The sequence below is a fragment of the Perognathus longimembris genome, chromosome 2 (genome assembly GCF_023159225.1).
Source record: "Perognathus longimembris pacificus isolate PPM17 chromosome 2, ASM2315922v1, whole genome shotgun sequence".
NCBI classification, from domain to species: domain Eukaryota; kingdom Metazoa; phylum Chordata; class Mammalia; order Rodentia; family Heteromyidae; genus Perognathus; species Perognathus longimembris.
Genome location: NC_063162.1, coordinates 118,544,424 through 118,567,665, shown reverse-complemented (window position 1 = coordinate 118,567,665; position 23,242 = coordinate 118,544,424). Strand labels below are relative to the sequence as shown.

At 37.7% G+C, this 23,242-nt stretch overlaps 1 protein-coding gene across 6 annotated transcripts in view; it reads right to left on the bottom strand.

Moving 5' to 3' along the window:
* Ppp1r9a (protein phosphatase 1 regulatory subunit 9A) overlaps nucleotides 1-23,242 on the bottom strand; it is a 275,864-nt gene that overhangs the window by 107,975 nt on the left and 144,647 nt on the right. For all 6 annotated transcript variants that reach the window (XM_048340051.1, XM_048340052.1, XM_048340055.1 and 3 more), the window contains one exon: nucleotides 1,646-1,778. In XM_048340051.1, coding sequence (XP_048196008.1) covers nucleotides 1,646-1,778 — 133 coding nt within the window. The remainder of the gene's footprint in view (nucleotides 1-1,645; nucleotides 1,779-23,242) is intronic.

The following is a 23,242-nucleotide window of genomic DNA, read 5'->3' as shown; positions in this document are numbered from 1 at the left end:
TGTGTCACTTGTCTATTAGTTGTGTCTCACATAATTGCTTTATCAAAAGCATGAGATCAGGCTGGGAATACGGCCTAGTGGCAAGAGTGCTTGCCTCATATACATGAAACCTGGGTTCGATTCCTCAGCACCACATATATAGAAAATGGTCAGAAGTGGACCTGTGGCTCCAGTGGCAGAGTGCTAGCCTTCAGCAAAAAGAAGCCAGGGACAGTGCTCAGGCCCTGAGTTCAAGGCCCAGGACTGGCAAAAAAAAAAAAAGGCAAAAAAGCATGAGATCCTGGTACACGCTTATAATCCAAGCATGTGGGGGCCAAAGCAGAAGGTTTGCACATTTGAGTCCAACCTGTGCTACCTAGTAAGATCATCTCAAACTTTTTTTCTTTTTCTTTTTAGCTATTCTCATTCACAACTAAATAAGCAGTTTCCGGAGCAAGAAAGTTTCTATGTTGTTTTCCAGGTCAAGGAAAAGTTACTATTACTTGTTGCATCTCTCTTCCCTTGTCTGTTCTCACAAATCATGGGATTGTTGTCCTTCATGATTTTGTTTTGGACATTTGTCCTCAAGATTAAGAATTAAGTGGGGATATTTCTTAGATTTGGTCTCTTAGGTCACCAATTTGAGTCTCAACACCAACCACCATTTTCTCTTCAGTTTCCATCATATACCTTTTTCCCTGAAAAATCAAGGAAGTTACTGTTGTAACTAATTTGTTTAAGAATGCCCTTTTAAAGTCATACTTGAACACCCAACCATGAGTAAGATTTTTTTTCTCTTTGGTTATTCAAGTTATATCAGGACTTTTCTGTGCTTTTTTCCAAAGCTTTCTCAATGTGTCCTTTTTTTTTTTTTTTTCTAGTCCTGGTGCTTGAACTTAGGGCTTGAGCACTGTCCCTGGCTTCATTTTGCTCAAGGCTGGCATTCTACCACTTGAACCATAGTGCCACTTCCAGCTTTATCTGTTTATGTGGTACTGAGGAATTGAACCCAGCTGAGAAATCAAACCCAAGGCTTCATGCACGCTAGGCAAGCACTCTACCAGTAAGCCACATTTCCAGCTCCTCAATGTGTTATTTTCTTGTTTATGGAGCCATAATTTAGCCCTGGTATCTATGCCTGATATGGTAAAGACTGCAGTCGCCAGTCCACACTGCAGCTACTGCAGTGGACAAACCACCATTCAATGAGGGGGAAAATCAGGATAAAACCCATCCATTCCCTCTTCTCTTTGCTTCCTTTCAGCCTCCTTGCCTCAGAGATGGGGAGAGAGTAGTCCTGGTATTTGATCTTCCTGCATTCCACTGCCTTTGACCCCAAACTTTATCATTTTCCTGAACTAGTTCTCACATGCACCACATTCTGAGCCCAAACATGACTTTTTTCCTTCCACAAATGAAATAAAAGAAAACAAACCATACAGCAGATTGTCTCTAAGCTCTTAGCTACATCAGCTATCCCTGCCAGCCAGCTAATGGAGCTGGGTTTGAGTCGGGAGTGGGTAAAACCCACCCGCTACCCAGAATCAGAATCCATACTCTGTGCATGTTAAAACAGTATCCAGTCCAAGAAGAAAGGTAAAACGTCGAGAAAAAGAATTCCAGGATGCTAACGGAGCAGCACTCATGTACCACAGCACTCATGTACCTTTCTCGAGCTCAACCGGGAAAAGTTCCAGCTTTTCCACACGCTTCTCAAGTTCATATTCAGCAGATGCAGCCACAGGGTCAACTTCTTCATTTCTCCTGTCATAGTCTTCATTGGAGTATGTGTTGAAAACCTGTAGTAATAGGCCAAACAAAATGAGAATACAGGAAAGACTGCCTTCTCTACATAGACAGAAAAAAAATCTTTTCTATGTCTCCAAAGCTATGTAACTTTTTTAAAAAGCCAATGGGATGATTCTCTGCTAAACAATTGTTTGGTCTTTAAATTAATTGAAATGTGAGAAAAAAGGAAAATGGAATAAGGAAAAGGTAACTTACTAATCTAAAAAAAGTATGAATCATTTTACCAATTTCAGTGATTTAAGATACACCAGCAGTCACAGAATGCATTATTTGAACAGTATTGTTCATTACCTTTTAGATAATCAAAATGTAACAGATGAACTTTAGTGTTACATTGTTTCTTGATAAATCAAGGCCAGGCAAATGGAAGCTTCCTAAGCAAATGCCCTACTGTACCTGCTGTATGGCATCAACTAACTGGGACCAAGGACACATCATGTCAAAGTACATCAGTGCTACATTATGTCTTAATCATAGTCATTGAAACTTTCTATTTTTTTTGAAACCTATTTTATCTTGTCCTGGACTATGCTAGACTTTCTACTCTCTCATCGCTCATTGTACTTGCATATGGATTTAAATTAAAATTTCAATAAATATTTCTATTAAATGGTCATCAAAATATTGTTCAAAAGTTGTAGGACAAATTAGGTTACTGAGAGTTTTCTTACATAAATCACTCAAAATGCTAGGATTAAAACAAATTGTGGACATTAGATTTAGCCATAGGAAATATGATTGCCCTTATTTCAACTGAAATATTTGTTATGTAATATTTGAAATGGAACTGAAGTCATTACTTGCTTGTCAGGCAAGGATGGTGGCTCATACCTCTAATCCTAGATTCTCAAAAGGCAGAGATAGTAGGATTATAGTCTGAGACCAGCTGATACAGAAAGTTATAACAAGACTTCATCTCAACAAACAAGCTAAATATGTGGCACACCTCCAGTCCTAGCGACTCAGAGTCAGAGGTAGGAGGACCATGGTTCAAAGCCCTACATTTTTCAACCACAGTGAACATCACAGAACCAAAATGCACATCTCCATATAATGGAGTCTGTACTTTTTAAAAATCCTTCAAAATATGCTTCCAATTTTCCTTCCAGGAACTCTCTAGTTACACTTCTGACTTTCTTGTATCCCATTTTGATCTTTCACTTCTCTTGTATTTTAATCACTTATTCAACAAAAATGTATAGAGTAGCATCTCTTGTCAGCCACTGAACTGTTCCCTGGTCAAGGCATGGCTTCAAGTAGCTCACAGATGGGGGGAGGGATACAGAAATCGAAATAAACAACAATAATATAAAGCAATAACTAACATAACACAGGACTATACCAAGTAATTTGTTATATTTGCCTGAGAAAAGGAAGAATTCTGTAGAGGACAGGAAGTTGTAGTGCAATCTCAAAGAAAAGAAAGATTCAAGTATAGAGGAGGAATATGTTTCAAATATAGCATCACATACACTCTCAACACACATACACAAAGGTAGGTAAAAAGAAACATGTTTGAAAAATTGCCAACAATTGAGTGGATCACAATATCACATTGCTAGGTGAGTAACTTCAACACACACACCAATATGGATGTGAATCCGGATCATACATGACCTTGGCACCAAGGTCAGGGGCAGCTGGAAATAAATTCATTCCTGTTTGTTACTTGTCTACTTCTGCTAAAGATTCGACAACCTGATGTCATGGGTTTGAGCTGCATTAAAGTGGTGCTGGTACATAGTCAAATTCACTTGAACATAGAATGTGAGTGACAGAGAAGGACAGCAAAAGACAGAGAAAGACAAGAGTAGCAGAGAGAAAGGGAAAGAGAGAGAGAGAGTGTGTCATATATGTAAGGGAAAGATGCTTTAAATAAATAAACAACTTTTTTCAGGATGGAAAGCACACTTAATACATATCCTCCCAATTAAGACTCTATAAAGCTCATTTTTAGATATTCTGAAATTAATCAGAAGAAAAAATTACAAGGTTACACCACATATTAAAAACTGATCATTTTTGAGTTATCAGGCCTTTATAGTCATTTCATTTTGTACAAGAAAAAAATCTGTTATATTTGCTTATAATCTAGTAAATTACAAGAGCATGCATAAAAAGCCAGAATTCTTTATTTTCATATTAAACTATTGTTTACTTAAAATACACAATAAATTCAACAGAAACAATTATTAAAACTATTAGCAAAACAATGTTTAAAAATCAGCACATAAAAAGTATGCTTATCTTACAAAAATGTAACAATAAATGAAAAACTATAAAACTTAGTAAATTACTACCTATAAGTATTCAAGGATTTCCTTCTCTATAAACTTGAAAAAGAACATAACAAGCCCTGAAAAACTGGGAAGCAAAATGACCTTCCTGAATTGAAATCTTGAAGATAGTAAAGACATCCAATGCCTGAAACATTATCCCAACTTATGAATTCCAATGATAAATTTTAAATCACACCTATGTTACTGGAGATAAATAAGCTATATTAACAAACATAGTAAGGAATGACATAGACCTATTGTATACCAAAGCAAACAAGAAACTTCATCAAGGCAATGAAGTTTTGGCTCTCAGATAGGTTTATTTTTAGATCTTATTTTATTTCACTCCTTTTCTGCTCAAATTAGTCAATGTGATCCATTTAATAGAGTGTGCAAAAAGTTAGATGTCTGAATATTCCTATTTCATATCACTAACACAAATAGAATTCAATGTAAATTTATCTTTAGCATATATAGGTGGGTGGTTCAGGACCTTCATTTCCCATGGATACAAAATCTATACCTGTTCCAGTCCTTCATACAAAATTGCTTGGTGTTTGTATATACCCACACATCCTTCCCACACACTGTAATTTTAACACCTAGCATCAATATGAATGCTACATAAGTATTTGCTATATTACATTGTTTAGCTACTAATGGTAAGGAAAAGTATGTCTATGTTCAGGCTTTTTCTCTAAAGTTTCAACCTGTAGTTAATTGAATCCAGAGACAAAGAAACCACAGATACACAAGACTGATGATATATACCATAAAAGTGCTAAGAGAAAAACTGGGATAATGTCCAACTAACAGACTAGAGAGAAATTCACAGATGCTAAAAATTGTAAATGAAATGAATAAACTATGTAAGTAAAAATTAATGCTAAGGAGTTATATATCTCAGCATCAGATCCCTTGCCTAGCAAATGTGTTGCCCTCGGTTCAATCCTCAGCACCACATAATAATAAGTAATAAAAGCTTGTGTCATCAAACATGACAATATACTCTGGGAATCTTTGCAGGAGACTAAGGTAAGAGAATACTGAGTTCAAAGTCATTCTACACTACATAGTGAGACATAGTGAGATCCTGTCTTGAAAAATGTTAAATATTTCCAGACAAGAAAATGTACCTGCACCATAATAGAACTGTAAGAAAAAAATCCCAATTGTAAGAGAATATTAAGATAAAAATGGATGCCTGCAACACACAAAGGCTCATTCAACACCAAGAATTGCATATACAATGACATAAAAGAAATCAACAATTTAACAAAGATATATTTATGTCTAGCAAATAATGTAAAATATTCATCTTAATTAAAAATTAAGCAAATGTAAGCTGGGTGCTGGTGACTCACACCTATAATCCTAGCTAGTCAGGAGACTGAGATGTGAGGATGATGATTCAATGCCAGCCAGGACAAGAAAAGTCCACAAGAATCTTCTCTTCAATTAACCAGCAAAAAACTGGAAATGGAGCTGTGGTTCAAATGGTAGAATGTTAGCACTGAGAAAAGCCAAGCCAAAATGCAAAGCCCTGAGTTCAAGCCCTAGTGCCAGTACAGAAAGAAAGAAAGAAAGAAAGAAAGAAAGAAAGAAAGAAAGAAAGAAAGAAAGAAAGAAAGAAAGAAAGAGGGAGAATATAAAGAAAATTAAAACAAGGTGATACTATGTATTATAAGAAAGTTTTTTTGTAAACTACAATAAAAGTGTAAGATGTAAAAAAGAAAAAAAAAATTTAAGTCCCCCAAAAGCAAGGTTGGGGATGGAGGCGAGGTAGGTCACAGGCAGAACACTTTCCTAGCAGATGTGAGGCTCTGGACTGTACCCCCAATGCTGTTGGTTTGCAAATTTTATCATTTAAAAATAGCATTCATATTTTAAGTGTAAATGCCTGTCATCTAATGTTACCTATAAATATGTATACAAATATTTGCAAATGTGTATTTTCAAGGAAGTTTACAACAGTACCATTTTAACAGTCCAAAGTGAGAAATCATCCACTAATAGTGAAAATCATACTAAATCATGAAATACTCAAATATGTAAATCTGCAGGGGCTGAAGAGATGCATAACTCTCATGACATGATAGGATCTGCACCATACACATCATCAGTAAGCAGGAAGGCACATTGCAAACACAGACATTCTCAAGTTCTATGACTCCCCCAACTAGTATAGTACTAATTTTTTTTCTTCTTTATTGTCAAAGTGATGTACAGAGGGGTTACAGTTTCATATGTATGGTAAGTACATTTCTTATCCAACTTGTTACCTCCTCCTTCATTCCCATCCATCCCCTCCCCCTCCCCAGCTCCCTCCCCCCACATGAGTTGTACAGTTGGTTGATATCAATTGGTTTTGTGAGTATCGCTATTGCAATGGTTAGTCTTTTGTCCTTTGTCTCTCGATTTTGGTATTCCCTTTCCCTTCCCTAGTTCCCATACATGTATATACAGTATCCGGGTCATTAAGATCAGTTACAGTAATAGCAGGAGTAAGCGAAATGAACTCCATGTCATGGAAATAAGTGGTATATCATTGTTGTAGTTAATTTCAACATGCCTTGTGAAAAGGTACTCTTTTCTTTTCTCTCTTTCTCTCATATGGTACTAATTTTTAGTCTAGTTTAAAGTCTTCTAATTTCCCTACCTATATAGCTTTTGAAAAGTCATAGAATTAGGTTCAGCTTCGGTTTCCTTATTTACAAAGCGGCTGTTATAAAAATACCCCATAAGAGGGTTGCAAAAATGAAATAAAGGAATCCATGCAGATATGTTTGGTTCAATAAGAGGATGATAAGAAAAATAATTCCCTAGATACTTCCATAACTTATACTGTCATTCACAGGTTTTGAATATTTCATCTGCTATGATCCTTAATGCCACTTAAGAAAAATAAATAAATAATAAAATGAAAGTTGATATAGCTAACTTGGAGTGTAGCCTGTCAAAATCCTATGTCCAAGGCCATGTGCTATTAATGCACAGTGGTTTAACTGGAGCAGGAAGACTGAAAAAGGAAAGGAAGCTTGATCTACATCAATGCCTTCCCTTTCATCTATACTGCCTTGATTCTCTCACTTTCCTTAAAGTAGCATCACTGTTTATACTTTTATTACGTTAATTACTATGCAAAAATATGGATAAATAATAATAATCAGTGCTTCATCATGGTACTAGTGTAACACACACACACACACACACACACACAAAATCTCAAGGCCAATAGTATCTCGGAAACAATCAACACCCTCATGGTAAATATATAGTTTTAGTTCAGTCACCTTCCAGTTGTTCCTGTTTTATTTCACTAAGAAAGGCAAACAAAAGGATGCTTAAATTTAAAACTTGTTTCAGAGCCAAGAAACGAAATTCTATTCCTTGATTAAAGGAAACAAAACAAGACCTCATCTACTGCTTCACAGCAATCAGGCTTTCAAACTAACAAGTTCACACCCATGCTTAGCAAGGAATCACAATTCTGAACCAGCAGCTCAAGGCTTTGAAAAAAAGGTAATAAAGTAAAATTTACCTTACTACAAAAGGACAACTAGAATCATTATCTTATTTACATTTTTGATCACTTGAGCTATACCCTTTCCAGACAATACTCCTCAACAGTAAAAAAAAAAAAAAAGTATTTCTTTTGCTTCCTTATGACACATTTTCTTTAATCAATGCAGTTCAAAATAAATTCAGCATTTGCTGTAAATACTGACTGGAAGGAATCTCCTACAATGCTCCCACAAGGTCTCAATTCCAGCTGCAGTCTGGGTTCCGCTTAATCTTCCTGACACATCAAAGATGGAAAGTGTCCCAGGTTCTAGCATGCTGAGTTTCAGAGGATGACTTGGCACAGTGTGCTCCTGGAGAGAAGCCAAGCATTCACAGGCTTCCACAAATGGCTGTGCTCATTGCAAGCTTCCTTGGCAAAACACTGTCTCACCTTCCCATGATTGCAGTGTCTTTGCTAGAGGCACTAGGCTGAAGCTAACAGTAAGCCTGAGAAGCCAGTCCCTTCTGCAAAGTTTTAAAAGCAAATTTGGCAATGAAACATCAAGACACTCTTGATAAGTCTTGGAGCAATGCATCATCTCAGATTTCCTTTTCTTCCCTCAGAACTAAGACAAGCTCACTAATTCAGAATAGATTTATTGTTATGTTAGGTTCCTGTCCCAAAATGAAGCCAATCATACTGGAGTTCACAATTTAGAGGCATTTTGCATTAAACATTGATAGTCTAAAAAGATTCTAATAGGTGAGGGGTTTGTGTCTTCCTCTTGTACCATGTTCAATGAAAGAAAATCTCCAACTAAATTCTGCTATATGTAGAAACATTGGTTGGAAAGAGAGACCCATAGCCCTATCTCAGGTACTACTAAGCCCCAGAGTTGTCCTAAAGGCATTCCTAAAAGAAACTTGCATTTATGTACATAAACCCATTATGTCCACATTGTACAGGAAGGGACACCTATCAATATATCTGAATCCACAGATCCCGCAGGCCAGAATGCGAGAGCAAATGGAAGGCTATCATTAGGTGTTAACAGTAAAAGCTGGTAATATACCACCAGCCTTCCAGACTCAAAATCCATTCATGTAAAATACTTCTAAAGTGAATATAAATATTTTGACTTCACTCACTTCGCTCATTATTTGCAACATATCTAATTTAGCAAACTTCTTGTATAGATTTCTAACTGAGGATGGAGGGTCTTTCAAAATTACTACTTAATCCTAGAGTGTGGATTTATGATTAGAGTACTTGTGCTCTCTAACTAGTAATACATAAATACATACAAACATACATACATAAATATGTATAATTGTACATGCTGAAGTAATTGGAATAAAATTCAGTCAATATAAAACTTCCCCTAAATTATCTTAACTCTCGAACAAGTGCATAAGGCAGAAAAGTACAAAGAGAGTGAATACTTTTGTATTTTTTACATGACAATCTTGAGATTGAGAGAACAATGCTAGCTAATGAAGACAAATCCTATAAGATCAAAGGTATATTTCACTAATTGTAAGCCTTGTATGGATATTAAAGAACAGAATATTTAGAAAAAGAATCCACCGGACATTGTGGGAACTAGAGAGCATGCTAGTTCAAAAGGCAGGAGGAAAAGCCTGTTTTCCTCAGAGTTCCAGGGAAACAGAAAGAAAAGGATATACATGAATATTTCTTCTACATATGCAATTAAATTCATTTTATTTACATTAAGGTGGATTTGTTTTAAGAACATGATTGTATAGGCAGGTGTGTCTAAAATCTGCAGGATAAGCCAGCAGGCTGGAAACCCAGAAAAAGAGAGCTGACATTGGGGGAGAGCTTATGTCCAAAGGCAATCTGCTGGCAGGAGTACCTCTTCTTCAAGGATGATCAGACTTTGTCTATAAAAGTCTCCAATTGATCTGACAATTACCTCCCACATGACGGAGGGTAATGTGCTTCAGCCTAATGATTTAAAATGTAAATCTCATCTTTAAAGAACGCCTCACCAAAACATACAGAATAATGTTTTCCCATCACTGGCAATCACTGGCCTAACCAAGTTGACACCTAAAATTAGCCATCACAAAGACCATTCAAACAGAATATGCTCTGGCTTCAAAACCTAGACATGAGACATTTAACAAGGATGGTCAGAGAATGATGCTTTACTTAAAAACATGTAGAAATAAGACCACCTTAAAATGTGTTTGAATACTCCTGACAGACTGAAGTTTTTCATATGGATAATATCCAAAATCGTAGAAAAGAGGAGGCTATCTTAGCAAGGACCACATCTGGGCCATGGTGGCAATCAGTGCTCTGAGCCTGGCCAGCTCACAGGCCCTTAGGTGTAGAAGGGCAAGACCAGTTCTGATCCTTGGGCTGCTGGTGTCTACAAGCAGTTCTTAATTCCAAGATATAATCAAAATTCTTTGTACTACATATTACTCTGATGGGAACTCTTTATCCCTCACACATTTGATGGTAACTTAATTAAATGCATGAATTCTAAGTTGTTCCATATATGTGATAAAATTAAATGATTTGGGGGCTGGAAATATGATCTAGTGGTAGAGCGCTTGCCTAACATACATGAAACCCTGGGTTTGATCCTCAGCACCATATATATAGGAAAAGCCAGAAGTAGTGTTGTGGCTCAAGAGGTAGAGTGCTAGCCTTGAGCAAAAAGAAACCAGGGACAGTGCTCAGGCCCTGAGTCCAAACCCCAGGATTGGCAAAAAAAAAAAAAAAAAAAAAAATTAAATGATTTTGCCTTATTTATATTAGTGGCTTCAGATGTGTAAATATTCATAAGAGAATATGCTCTTAAATTTAGAATAGCTATAGTTAACTACATGGAAAGTCATAAATGTGTATGTACATACAGTCACACTCATATGTGAGGCTAAATTCTTATATATACCGAACAATATTCAAAATAGGTGGAGTCTTCTTAAGGTCCTGTATTTAGGAATTATCAATGAAATAAGAAAACTGAAAGGTCTCATATGTTTTTCTTTTGACAAAATAAAATACAAGTGTAATTATTAACATTTATCTGCAAATATGTGTTATTAAAGTACTTGAAAAGTTTTCAAATAAGCTATCACTGGTAGTGCATGCCTATAATCTAAATTACTCAGGAGGTGGCAGCTTGAGGAGCATGATTTAAAGCCTTCACAGACAAATCCCAAAGATTCTTCTTTCTAATAAAAACCAGAAAAAAGCTTTGGATCTGGAGGAATGGCTCCAATAGTATATCACCCACCTTGAGTGAAAAAGCTGAAGGAGAGCGTGAGGCCCTAAATTCACCACAAAAAATAAAAAATACGGAAATAGACAAGACACACACACACACACACACACACACACACACACACACACAAATTTAAGATAAATTCACTTGAAAAAAATAGTTGATGCTACTGAAGTAATCAGGAAAAAACTCCCTTCACAAATAAATAAAAACTTATTGCAAACTTGTCCAAATTCTAAGACAATTAAGCCCAAACTACTTAGTTGTTGCTTTCTAGTTGAAAGATCAACAAGAAACCAGACAACTCCACTGATGTCCGTGCTTTCAAAATTGAACATTCCCATGAAAATTTAGCAATGTTCTCTTTCAGCTCAGCCAGACTTTTCTTTTAAATCAGAGACATATGCTTTACAAACTGACAACTGGTGGGCCACATGAAATAAACTGGTGGCCTTGGTGGAGTTCCCACTGGACAGATGGCCTCATCACAGAAAAATCTGATGAATTAGCCCAAATGGCACATTATGAAGGGAAGAGAAATGATCTTCTAAGAGAAATAACTGACTCCTCAGTCCTAGAAGTGAACACATTTGTACAGACGCATAAGGGTGAGTTCGTAAACCAGGGTCTGTCCCGGCATTTGTCATGGCAGTTGGTACTCACTTCTTTCAAGACAAGTGCCAGCAGTGTGCTTATAAAAGCCCACAGGAGATGATTCTGAATTGTCTCAATAGGATACAGAGGGGGTAGAATGCTAGAGTGTGTTATGTATAGCAGAGGGGAGGAAGGGGGTGTCAATCACCCAAATAGTGTTTGCAAGCTTCTTGTGAGCATGAGAAGGGAAAATAAGACTTGCAAGTTCCTCAAGCATACTTTCCCATACAGAAGCCCCAAGAGTAATATTGCCTTTGATAGCAGGCTAAGAGATATCATGAAACCTCCACACTGAAGTCTGAGGTCTTGTGAGTCTTGAAGAAGGCACTTCAGGTCGAAGATTTTGCCTGGAAACAATTAAATAGCCTTAAAAGGGACTTAAATTTGTTCAAGGAGATCATCAGAAGTAGCAGTGCTAAAGGAAGTGGACTAAAAGAAGAGTGCCAACACAAGGAGCTCTGCAGAACTGCCAGACATGCATGGACTAGGTTGGTAGAAAAGAATGCTTCCAAAAGCATGGCTGAAGTGAATGACATGCTATTGGTTTACTTAGAAGTGGTTTCAGTGTGTCCCCCCGGGGGGTTCACTTGTTAAAAGCGAGGTACCTAGGATGGCATTCTTAAGTAGTGTAGAACCTTTCACAAGTGCAAGACCACTGGCTCAATTTGGGGTGTTGCGTTTAGAGGAGACTATAGAGCCCCAGCCGCTGGCCATCTGGTCATGTGACTTCTCTCTTGGATGTGCTCCTGACTCTGTCTTAAGGCTCTCACTCAAGCCAAGCTTTGCTGGTGTCATACCCTTGAACCTCTAGATAAACACCCTTTGTAAAGCACCTAGACACAAACATTTTTATGGCAGCAATAAAAACTGGACTAATACACCAGTTGATCAAGTACTGAGGATCTCAAGAAAGGTAGCTTACATAATGGAAGAAAGAAATGTGGTGCTAAGAATGCCAATATTAACGGGACCCTTACATTAAAAATTATAATAAATTGAGCTGGGTCAGATGGCTCATGCCTATAATCCAAACTACTCTGGAGATAGAGACTGAATCATGGTTAAGGCCAACCTGGGCATAAACATGCAAGTCCAGTCAATCAGTAGCTGAATATGCAATTGCAGTTCTGGATGGTGCAGGCACAGACCCTATGCAAAAGAATAATGGAGGCAAAAAGACTGAGGACCCTTGGATCAAGTGGTAGAATATCCACAGAGGCCTTAAAACTGAGTACCATACAAAGAAAAGAGTTGAAGACAGACTCCTCATAGCAGTATGATGGTCTTTTGACATGTCAAAATGACTAGACTGCTGTTTCTTGTTACTTAATCAAATTCTAAGCCAGGTGTCACTGAAAAGGTATTTAGAGATGTAGTAGAAGCCAAATTCAGTTTACATTAAGAAAGGGAAATTATCCTAAGTAATTGGAATGGGTTTGATTTAATCAGTTAAAAAGGCTTAGTAGAAAGCTAAAGTTTCACGAAGATGAAAGAAGTAGTGCCCATGGATTCAACTTCAATCTCTACCTTGGTGGTTCAGCTTATGGGTTCTTACACATACTTGAGACTTGCAAGCCAGATCCCTCTTGTTTGTATAAGCCATTCCTTTCAATGAAACTCTTAACATTTGTCTTCTTCTGTTTTAGTTTCTTGACTGAAAGCCAACACTTGAAGTCTTCATTATGGAAAAAGGTACAGGATTTAGAGCAATCGTTTTTTCCCATAGAATTTGTTAATTAATTCTCTGGTTTAAAAGTGGCAACTGAACAAGTTGATCAGATAAGGCTAATCTAGGAAAATATCAGAATTCACTCAAGTAGAAATAGTACCTAATACATCTTAAAGCTTCCAGTTTCAAATAAACACAGACATATACATCTTTGTTTCATGTTCCAATGTAAAATAGTTATGACTGAGAGACTAAGAGAACAGTAATATTTAGGAAATAATATAGAAAGTCAAAGCAGAGAATATAGTCTTCTCAAACCACTGAGCCTCTGAATGATAACAATAGATATAGAAGTACTTATTCTTTATATTTCCTCTCTATTCTGAACCACTGATTCTTACTTCCACTCTACATAGCAGAGGTTTCCTGATGGGCACTGTGTTGAGTGCTAGGAACTTAGTCATGCATACCTGTAACCTGGAACTGTAAGTTGCACTGAACTTATAATAAGGGTGTGGGCAAAGCTATGGAAAACAATATCTAAGAGTATAATAAGGGAGCAAGAAAGTAATTCCTGAGTTCTCTTGAAAATAGAGACTTTACCCAGCAACTTTTAAAGTCAGCCAGTGATGTGTGGTGGAAGGCAAGGGAAGGCATCCTTAGAGGAAGAATGGCATGCATGAGGTAGAAATCAGGGACAATAACAGAAGCACAGAACAGGAAGCAATCCAACCAGGCTGGGGCTGGAGTAGTGAGTAGAAGATAAGACATGAGGCAAAAGTATACAACAGAGCTTTTGGACAGAAGGAAGTCTATATGGGCAAAACACATACTGAAGAGACCACTTCAAATGTTTTTCTTTCCATGAATGAGCATTTGTGAAAAAAATATTAGGAAGAACAAGAGTTTGAAGGGAAGAGAAGAGCTAGGAAAACCTAAGAATCCTTTATCTTCAGTTGTGCTCCTTTTAGGGGACTTGGTGGGAGTCCAGGCTTTAGGTAGTTCTGAGACCTTTCCAGAAAGTGTCCTGTGATGTGGCAAGTCAGTCACACCTGCAGAAAGAAGGCAGAATACAGTCACTATGACCTTATACAGAAGCTGAAACAAGAATAAAGGTGGTCTTGATCTCAGCAGACTTGTGAGAAATCCCAAAGCACTGAGCAGTGAAGTCCTTCTTCAGGGTCAACTGGGCACAAATCACAATGTGGGGGTCACATAACCACAGCAGGAAAGTCTTCCTTTGCTGACTACACCTGTAACATCTTTAGGTCAAAGTGTGTAGAATACACATGCACTTAAGGCCTATCTACAATCCTGCATTGAAGTAACATGCTAGTCTCTATAGAAGAGAGTACTGATAATGTTTAGTACCATGTAAAAGGGACAAATAATACTGAGGTTGGCAATTTTCCAAACTTTCAAACAAGTCTAAACAATAAGAGTAAAAAGGAAATGTTCTAGTCAATACTCCCAGCACCAGGAGCCCCAGAGTTCAAGCAAGATTTTAATTTCAGTCAAGGTCATGAGTCAAATATGTTTTATTTTAAAATTCTGCTAACTGCGGTCAGACATCACATCGTGCAAAAAAAGTGAAAAACAGGAGTGAAGCACAATCAAGCAAAGGTTAGGCACTGTTTCTATAGCTAAGGATACAGGCTACAATACAAGGCTGAGCTTGAAAAGCTAAGACTAGATGCAAAGGGAACTGTACAGCACTGGGGGCAGTTGGAATCCCTGCTAAAATTAATCATGTTAGCTCTACTAAGCAGGAAAGACTACTTTTCCATAAACAAACTGTCTCCTTCCATTTAGACTGCTCCAAGAATTACAGCCAAACATAATTGAACGATTGTCACTGAAAATGTCAATATATAGCTAAGCCTACAAATGCTATCTGTCTCATGTTTCTCTTATTTATAGGCAAATCCTAAAAGGCAAAAGGGCTCTTGCAGGAAACAAGATAATCAGTGATCTTTATCAAAACATGTGCAGATAGTGTTGTCACATTATTCTTGGTGTGTGTGAGGTGAGAGCTGCCAGGACACCCATTACCAAGGGATTAATGGCCAAATCTGGGGATCTCTGACCCTTGAATCACACTAAGTTCGACCTCATATATCTTGTAATGGAAGTGATGGTTCTGTAAATATTGAGAGAACCAGTATGCTTCCTAAATCAATTGCTTCCTCAACCTCAAAGACAGTAAAACTGGGTGGTAATTTCTTTGTTAAAATAGATAAATGCTCTGTAAACAGAGAAGATACAGCATCCCTTCTAGCTGGACCTCTAAATGTGTACAGCTAGTCCACACTTCTGACCGGCATGATGCTTAACAGCATCTTTTTTTTTTTTCCTCCCCAGTCCTAGGGCTTGTACTCAAGGCCTGAGCACTGTCCCTGGCTTCTTTTTGTTCAAGGCTAGTACTCTACCTCCTGAGCCACAGCACCACTTCCAGCTCTTTCTGTTTATGTGGTGCTGAGAAATTGAACCCAGGGCTTCATGTATGCAAGGTGAGCATTCTATCACTAAGCCACATTCCCAGCGCTTAACAGCATCTCAAACCATGAGGAAAATTATATTCTTGCCCAAGTTCAGTCTTGTGAGAAGTCTCCCATGTTCGAAGACAACAGGATCCTTCTGCTCACAGGGACTTGAAAGGACAATCATAAATAACTATCTCTTTTTGTCCCCACAAAAATGAACACAAAATTAACGACAACAAATAAAATTAATTTAAAAATCTCCTATTGATTCTAGCCATAGAAGGATGTTATTCTACTCACTTCTTATTGCCCTGTCTGCTCATATTCCCTAATTAAGTTACCTTGTGCTTACTCAACTTACTGCATTCTGCTTCGAAAGTCTGCTATGACACATGATACCCCACAGCTTAGTGCTGTTTCTACAGTGTGGGTCTTGTCATGTCACTGAGGGGTCAGGGAATAAATAACCTTGGAGAAGGGATTAAAATGAATGGACAGTAAGAAGGAATTTTTGAGAGATTTCTTCTGTATACCTTTTTGAACTTTTCACCTTTCACAGTGAGCAAGAATTACACTCTTAATGGATATAGAAGTGGGGGAAGCATTCAAAAAGTGTCCTAAGATTCTCCATCACCTGGACAATGAAATTCTAACACTTAAGAAGATGCCCAATCCAGCCTACAGTCTGATCTTCACCCAGCATGATTTCTTTTCACTAAGCTGGCTACATGAAAATAAATGTATGTCAAATAAAAGTACTACTTTGTTATACTCTGAAAGGCCTTTAAAATTCTTTTTCCTGTCTGTTTATCACATCATGCTATATATAGTATTTATCTATGATAATGATTTCTATTCAAATGAACTATGGGGCTTGGGAATGGGAGGGTCTGATTCATCTTTCCATCACCTACTGTGCATAATACAGTGAACAATTTTAATTGTCAATGACATATCATTATAATACTCTAAATGAAATCTACTTCTGAACAGAAGAAAAGTGACCTTTAAGATGCGTGAGATCATAAAAGATTTAAAATAAAACTTAAAACAAAAAAGCCTTAACATACCTCACAGTTGGGATGATCTTTCATAGAAGTCTATTATCCAAATAAAACAGCTAAATACCCTATTTGTTAGCAGAATCATTTGTTAGGCTGTCTTCTAAAAGAGATGACTGAATAACAGTCTTAATGATTATATCAGAGATCAATTATTCCCTCAAAAGGGACATTCATTACTAAAATTATCTATCTATGATTATCTATCTATACATGTATCTATCTATCTATCTATCTATCTATCTATCTATCTATGTTTGTTTGTGTTTTTTGCCATTTTGAGGGGTTGAACTCAGGGCCTGGGTACTGTCCCTGAGCCTCTTTGTGCTCAAGACTAGTGCTTTACCATTTGAGCCACAATGCCACTTCAGCTTTTTCTGAGTAGTTTGTTGGAGATAAGAATCTTCCTTCCCTGGCTAGTTTTGAATTGTGATCCTCAGATCTCAGCCTCCTGAGTAGCTAGGATTATGGCATGAATCACCAGTGCCTGGCTAATTTTATATCTTATTGTAGATTATCTGAATATAATCCTATATGTTCCTTGTTAAAGGGCTAGTTGGTTCCTGGCAAGATAATTTATGATGGTTCCTTCTCCTTTTGATCAACAAAGTGTGACTGAGTGTTACTTTGGTAGAGCTCATAATTTGTTTAATGCATTTTGGAACTATAAAATAAAATCATATTGTTAGGAGTTGCGTAGTAAAGGGTAATTAGCTTTATTGATAAAAGTATATTATTTGAAGCATATGGCATTAATATCAAGCACTCTGGTTGCAATGAGAAATCAGCCAGAAAAAATTAAAAATTTTAAAGGTATTTCAATGGCCAGTAGAGAGTGAATTTAAACAAGTAAATACGTAAGTGGCTGGCTCCCATGGCAGTTTTGAGTACAGCATCTGTTCAAGTGACAAGGGTTCAGTTAAGGCCTCAATGCCCCACAACTGTGACAGACCTGCTGATTAAAATACAGCAGCCACTGTCCCAGTTATACATTCTAGTCATTGGTGGTCCAGCCCTGAGAAACTCCATCTGCTGGTGCCTGTCCTCTCCCAAGCCAAAATACAAATGATCCACTGTGTAAGAACATGGTTCTGCCAAAACCCTTTCCCATGTCCTCTCCACCTGCCACACTGACATTAGGAGAATGCCAAGTGTTTCAAACCAAAGTGTAAATGTACTTAAGTGTTCCCTTGCCTCATAAAACATTGTGACTTAGCAAAGCAATTAGGAACAAAGTTTAGTACAGAGAAAATTGTGCTTTACCCCTTTTGCTTTGGAAGACACCAAAGGCACAGGGTATCTCAGTTTCTTTACTATTTTTACTACAATGGTGTCCTCCAACTCAATGATCTCTCTTTTCCTAATCCTCCTGGAAAAGGAGTTTAGTACTTACTAAATACTTAGCTAAATATTCAAGTATTTGGCATTTACATGTCTACTTTTGTTTGCTCACAATATTTGATTGAATAAGTCTCATAAATATGAGTATATGGTGGTTATGAATATATCTCATAACCATCTTCACAACAGAATTGGTATCCAATTCCCATTACATGTATAGCATTAGACATTGTGCTTGACACCAGGTGTCTTCTCAACAGATGATCACTGTTAGAAGTGCCATTTGAGGGTGACAGCCTGATAAATGCAGCCCTTTTGGAAATTCCGTAACTTAACTCCCTTGAACAGGGTCCATTCATTCATCAAAACAGCTGTTCAACTTTTCCAGCTATGTGAGCAACATGAGCAAAGGAATCTTCCTAGCTGTCTGATCTACCCTGCTGGCTTCATGGGTATTTAGAACATCCCATACTCTAGCAGCTGCTACAATTAGCATAAAAATGAAACACAGCCTGTAACCACCAAAACATAAGTGACATCAGGCACAGAGGACCAAAACAGTTGCTCTGCTGATGGCTAGGCCTGTTCAACTGCTGGCTTTCCTTCCTTGCTTCTAACTGTGCATAACAGAAATGTGTAGCCTTTAGGACCTATTCTCAGAATAAAAGGACTCCAACAATGAGCCTAGGTGGAAACTGAAGAGTACCTCCCCACTAGTCTACTGACAAAAAACCAGCATGAACAATCTGTCCTACAATTCTATTGAAAAAGAGGGGGTGTTGAGAATGAACTATACAACTTGTGAGTGGGAACAGGAGGGAAAAAGTAGGAGAGAGTGAGGGAAGAGGTAACAATGTCCAAAAAGATACTTACTCTTTACTCAACATGTAACTATAAACCCTCTGTACATCATCTTTATATTGACAATAAAAAATAATTAAAAATAGAGAGGGCCAGATGTTAGCAGCTCACACCTATAACCTACTCAGAAGTCTGAGAGCTGAGGATCACGGTTCAAAGCCAGCCAGGGCAAGAAAGTCAGTGAGACTCTTACCTCCTAAACTACTCTGAAATCATCAGAAGTGACTCTGTGGCTCAAGAGATAGATCATTAGTCTTGAGCACAGCGAGGCTCAGGGACAGTGCCTGGGCCTAGAGTTCAAGCCCCAGGACCAGAAAAAAAAAATAGAGCTTGGGTTTGGTGGCACTCATTGTACATATGTATAGAAACATTACAAGAAAACCCATTTGTACAACTAATATATGCTAATAAAACTGGGAAATAATTAAAATATTGTATGTGGCAGGCCTTGATCTGTAATGTCAGCACTTTGAAGGAAGCAAGAGGACTCTGAGATTCAGACTAGCCTGTGCTATAATAGCAGGACCTTCAACAAACAAAACAACAAAAAGGCAGACAGACAGAAGGAAGGAAAGAAAGAAGGAAGGAGGGAAAGAAAGAGGGAGGGAAGGAAGGAAAGAAGGAAGGAAGGAAAGAAAGAAGGTGAGAGAGAGAAAGAAAGAAAGAAAAAAAAGAAAGGAAGGAAAGGAAGGAGGGAGGGAAAAGAAAGGAAATAGTAAATGTTACCTTAACAATGTTCATCACCAAATCTTGAATGGTTAATGGGTAATTTTTTCATACAATATACAAGCAAGTTTTTCAAGCTTTTAATTAATTTACAATATATTTTCCTGGCACTTCAATATTAACTTATATCATGATAACTGATGCTTCTAATGATGAGCCTAAGGAACAAAAAGACCCTATTATATATTATAGTATATTTTATAAATCTTATATGTAAAATAAAATCATCTTCAACTAGATTTAATATAATAAGCACATATTTACCAACCAGTTTAGAAACAAACTGTCACTAACCCAAGAAAAGGAACAGTGAATTGTGACCTTGCTGAAAGGACCAACAGCCACATCTTCAACAGCAAAGGAAGTCTAAGATCCACTTCCGGTTCTAAAGCCTAGATTCTGGCACATTTTGATGGTAATTCAGAGAATATACCATACAAAAGTCAAGTGAATATTCTCTTTCTGATATCTGTCTTAAGGGATGTTCATTCTGAATTTTAAAAAAATATCAATACCAGAGGTATCACAATACCAGATTTCAATCTCTATTATAGAGACATCATAACAAAAATATCCTGGTATTGGTAAAAAAAAAAAAAAAAAAAAAACAGACCTGAAGACCAGTGGACTAGAATAGAAGACTCAGAAATAAAGCCGCATTCTTACAGTCAGCTGATATTCAACAAAGGAGCTAAAGACATACAATGGAAAAACAGCCTCTTCAACTACTGGTGCTGGGAAAACTGGGCGGCCATATGTAGAAAACTCAAAATAGACCCTAGCCTATCACCATGCACAAAGATCAACTCAAAATGGATCAAGGGCCTCAACATCAGACCTGAATCCTTGAAACTACTGAAGGACAGAGTAGGAAAGATGCTGGAACTTATAGGCACAGGAAGGAACTTCCTGAATATAGTACCAGGGGCACAACAGATAGGGGAGAGACTCGACAAATGGGACTACTACAATTAAAAAGTTACTGCACAGCTAAAGACATAGCCACCAAACTAGGAAGACAGCCAGCCATATAGGAAAGGATCTTCACCATCACAGCAATAGACAAAGGCCTAATATTCGTCATCTACAGAGAACTCAAAAAACTAACCCCCTCCAAGCCCAGTAAACCAATTATTAAATGGGCAAAGGAGCTAAAGAGGGACTTCACAGGAGAAGAGATGAAAATGGCAAAGAAACATATGAGGAAATGTTCAACATCCCTGGCAGTAAAGGAAATGCAAATAAAAACAACCCTGAGATAGCACCTCACTCCAGTTAGAATGGCCTATAGTCTGAACTCAGGCAACAACAAATGCTGGAGGGGATGCGGGGAAAGAGGAACCCTTCTCCACTGTTGGTGGGAGTGCAAATTAGTACAACCACTTTGGAGAACAGTATGGGGGTTCCTCAAAAAGCTCAACATAGACCTACCCTATGACCTAGCCATACCACTCCTAGGCATCTATCCTGAACAACAGGTCTCAGGATATAAAAAAGACATCTGCACATCCATGTTTATCGCTGCACAATTCACAATAGCCAAAATATGGAAACAACCCAGATGCCCCTCTTCAGATGAATGGATCCAAAAAATGTGGTACCTATACACAATGGAATACTACATAGCGATTAGAAATGATAAAATATTGGTATTCACAGGGAAATGGTCAGAACTTGAATAATGTTGAGCAAGACAAGCCTAGAACACAGAGAACAAAGGAGCCTGGTCTCCTTGATATTTGACTGTTAGGTGGGGGAGGTGGGGAACAGAGACCAGGTCTGCAAAACAAAAAACTTCTTGTCAAATGGTATTTCCACAGGTTTGGGTCAGCGACCTTAGATTATGTATCTAAACCAAACAACTACTAAACATAAAAAGGTCTGTTATAGACCTCTCAGTGGATCACAATAGCTCAACAGCTATGTATATATGATCATATAAGACAAGGATAAGCAAACTCTATTGTTGACGTTATATTTAAAGTTCTAGGTGGGGGCTGGGGATATAGCCTAGTGGCAAGAGTGCCTGCCTCGGTATACCCGAGGCCCTAGGTTCGATTCCCCAGCACCACATATACAGAAAACGGCCAGAAGCGGCGCTGTGGCTCAAGTGGCAGAGTGCTAGCCTTGAGCGGGAAGAAGCCAGGGACAGTGCTTAGGCCCTGAGTCCAAGGCCCAGGACTGGCCAAAAAAAAAAAAAAAAAAGTTCTAGGTGAATTTCCTTTGGCGTACACTGGGTATTGTATATATATGCCTACCTGATCTAGGGAAGGGAAAGAACAACGACGGTGTAAGATATCACAAGAAATGTACTCACTGCCCTACTACGTAACTGTACCCCTTTTGCACAACACCTTGTCAACAAAATTTAATTAATTAATTTAAAAAAACAAAACAGCCGGGCACTATTGGCTCACGCCAAAAAAAAATAATAATAATAACAATAACCATACTTCCATTGATGGTTTCTAGGCTTAGTTCACAGCGACTTTCCATGTGCTTGTTTATTGTGAAACAGCTTTTTCACCATAAGAAAATAAGAATCAGTCCCAATTCCACCTATAGGTGATTACAGTCTAGTGATCTATCTGAAGAACAAAACTTGATTTAAAACTCAGCGATGCTATCAATTAATGGAACTCAGAAAACAGCTTAACTTTTAGAATATATATTGCAAATGTCTTTCTTTCGTTCACCACCAGATGGGATGAAAACCATTAAACATCACATGCCCTCCTTCTTAGTAGATTCTCCCAGGATAGAATCTGGACAAAGGCAGCCATCTTGTATCTTATGTTATGATATTCTTGATATTTCCTTTGAATGCCATTATAATGAATTCTAAATTTTTAAGAAACAGATAGCAGAGTATATCACATAGGGCAAAAATTAAGCCCTTCTCAGAAAATGATTTCAACTTTAATTTCACAATTTCATTAGAATACACCAGAGGAGTTATAGCTTAAGTGGTAGAGTACTAGCCTTGAGCAAAAGCAGCTCAGGGACAGCACCCAGGCCCTGAGTTCAAAGCCCAGGACCTGCACCGGAAATATAAGAAGAAAAAGAAACACATAAAAAATGGGTAAAAATGATAATAGTTGTTTCAAGGTAGCTAGATTACTAATGTGCTTTGTTGTTAGGTTCTTGGATTTGGGTTTTCTACACACAAAAAAAATGGAAATGAGAAACTTCACCTATTTTCTATGGAAAAGCAATTCATTAGCATTCTCAGTTATAAATAGATGTCAGCATGGTGACTCAGACATCTGCTCTTCTATGTGTGTTATCTTAAGTAAGTTGACCTTTTTAGGTCCACATTTTCCTCATCTGTAAAAATGAAGGAAGTAAAGTAAATGTTCTCCCAGATCACGTACAACTCTGAAATACTAAATGTGTACTGACACTAAAACAACTATTTAAAAGCAGCAAACCATCCTTCCATTAATGGTTTCAATCTAAGCACTGGACCTGACTCCTTGTTTGGGAGGAAGAATGGCTTATCCACTGGGCCTTCTCTGAAGAGACATAATTAGTGTAGGCCTCAAGGTTTCCATGTACTTACCCAGATGGCCCACCAAGAGCAAGAAACTGAGCCTCTTAAACAGGGGATACT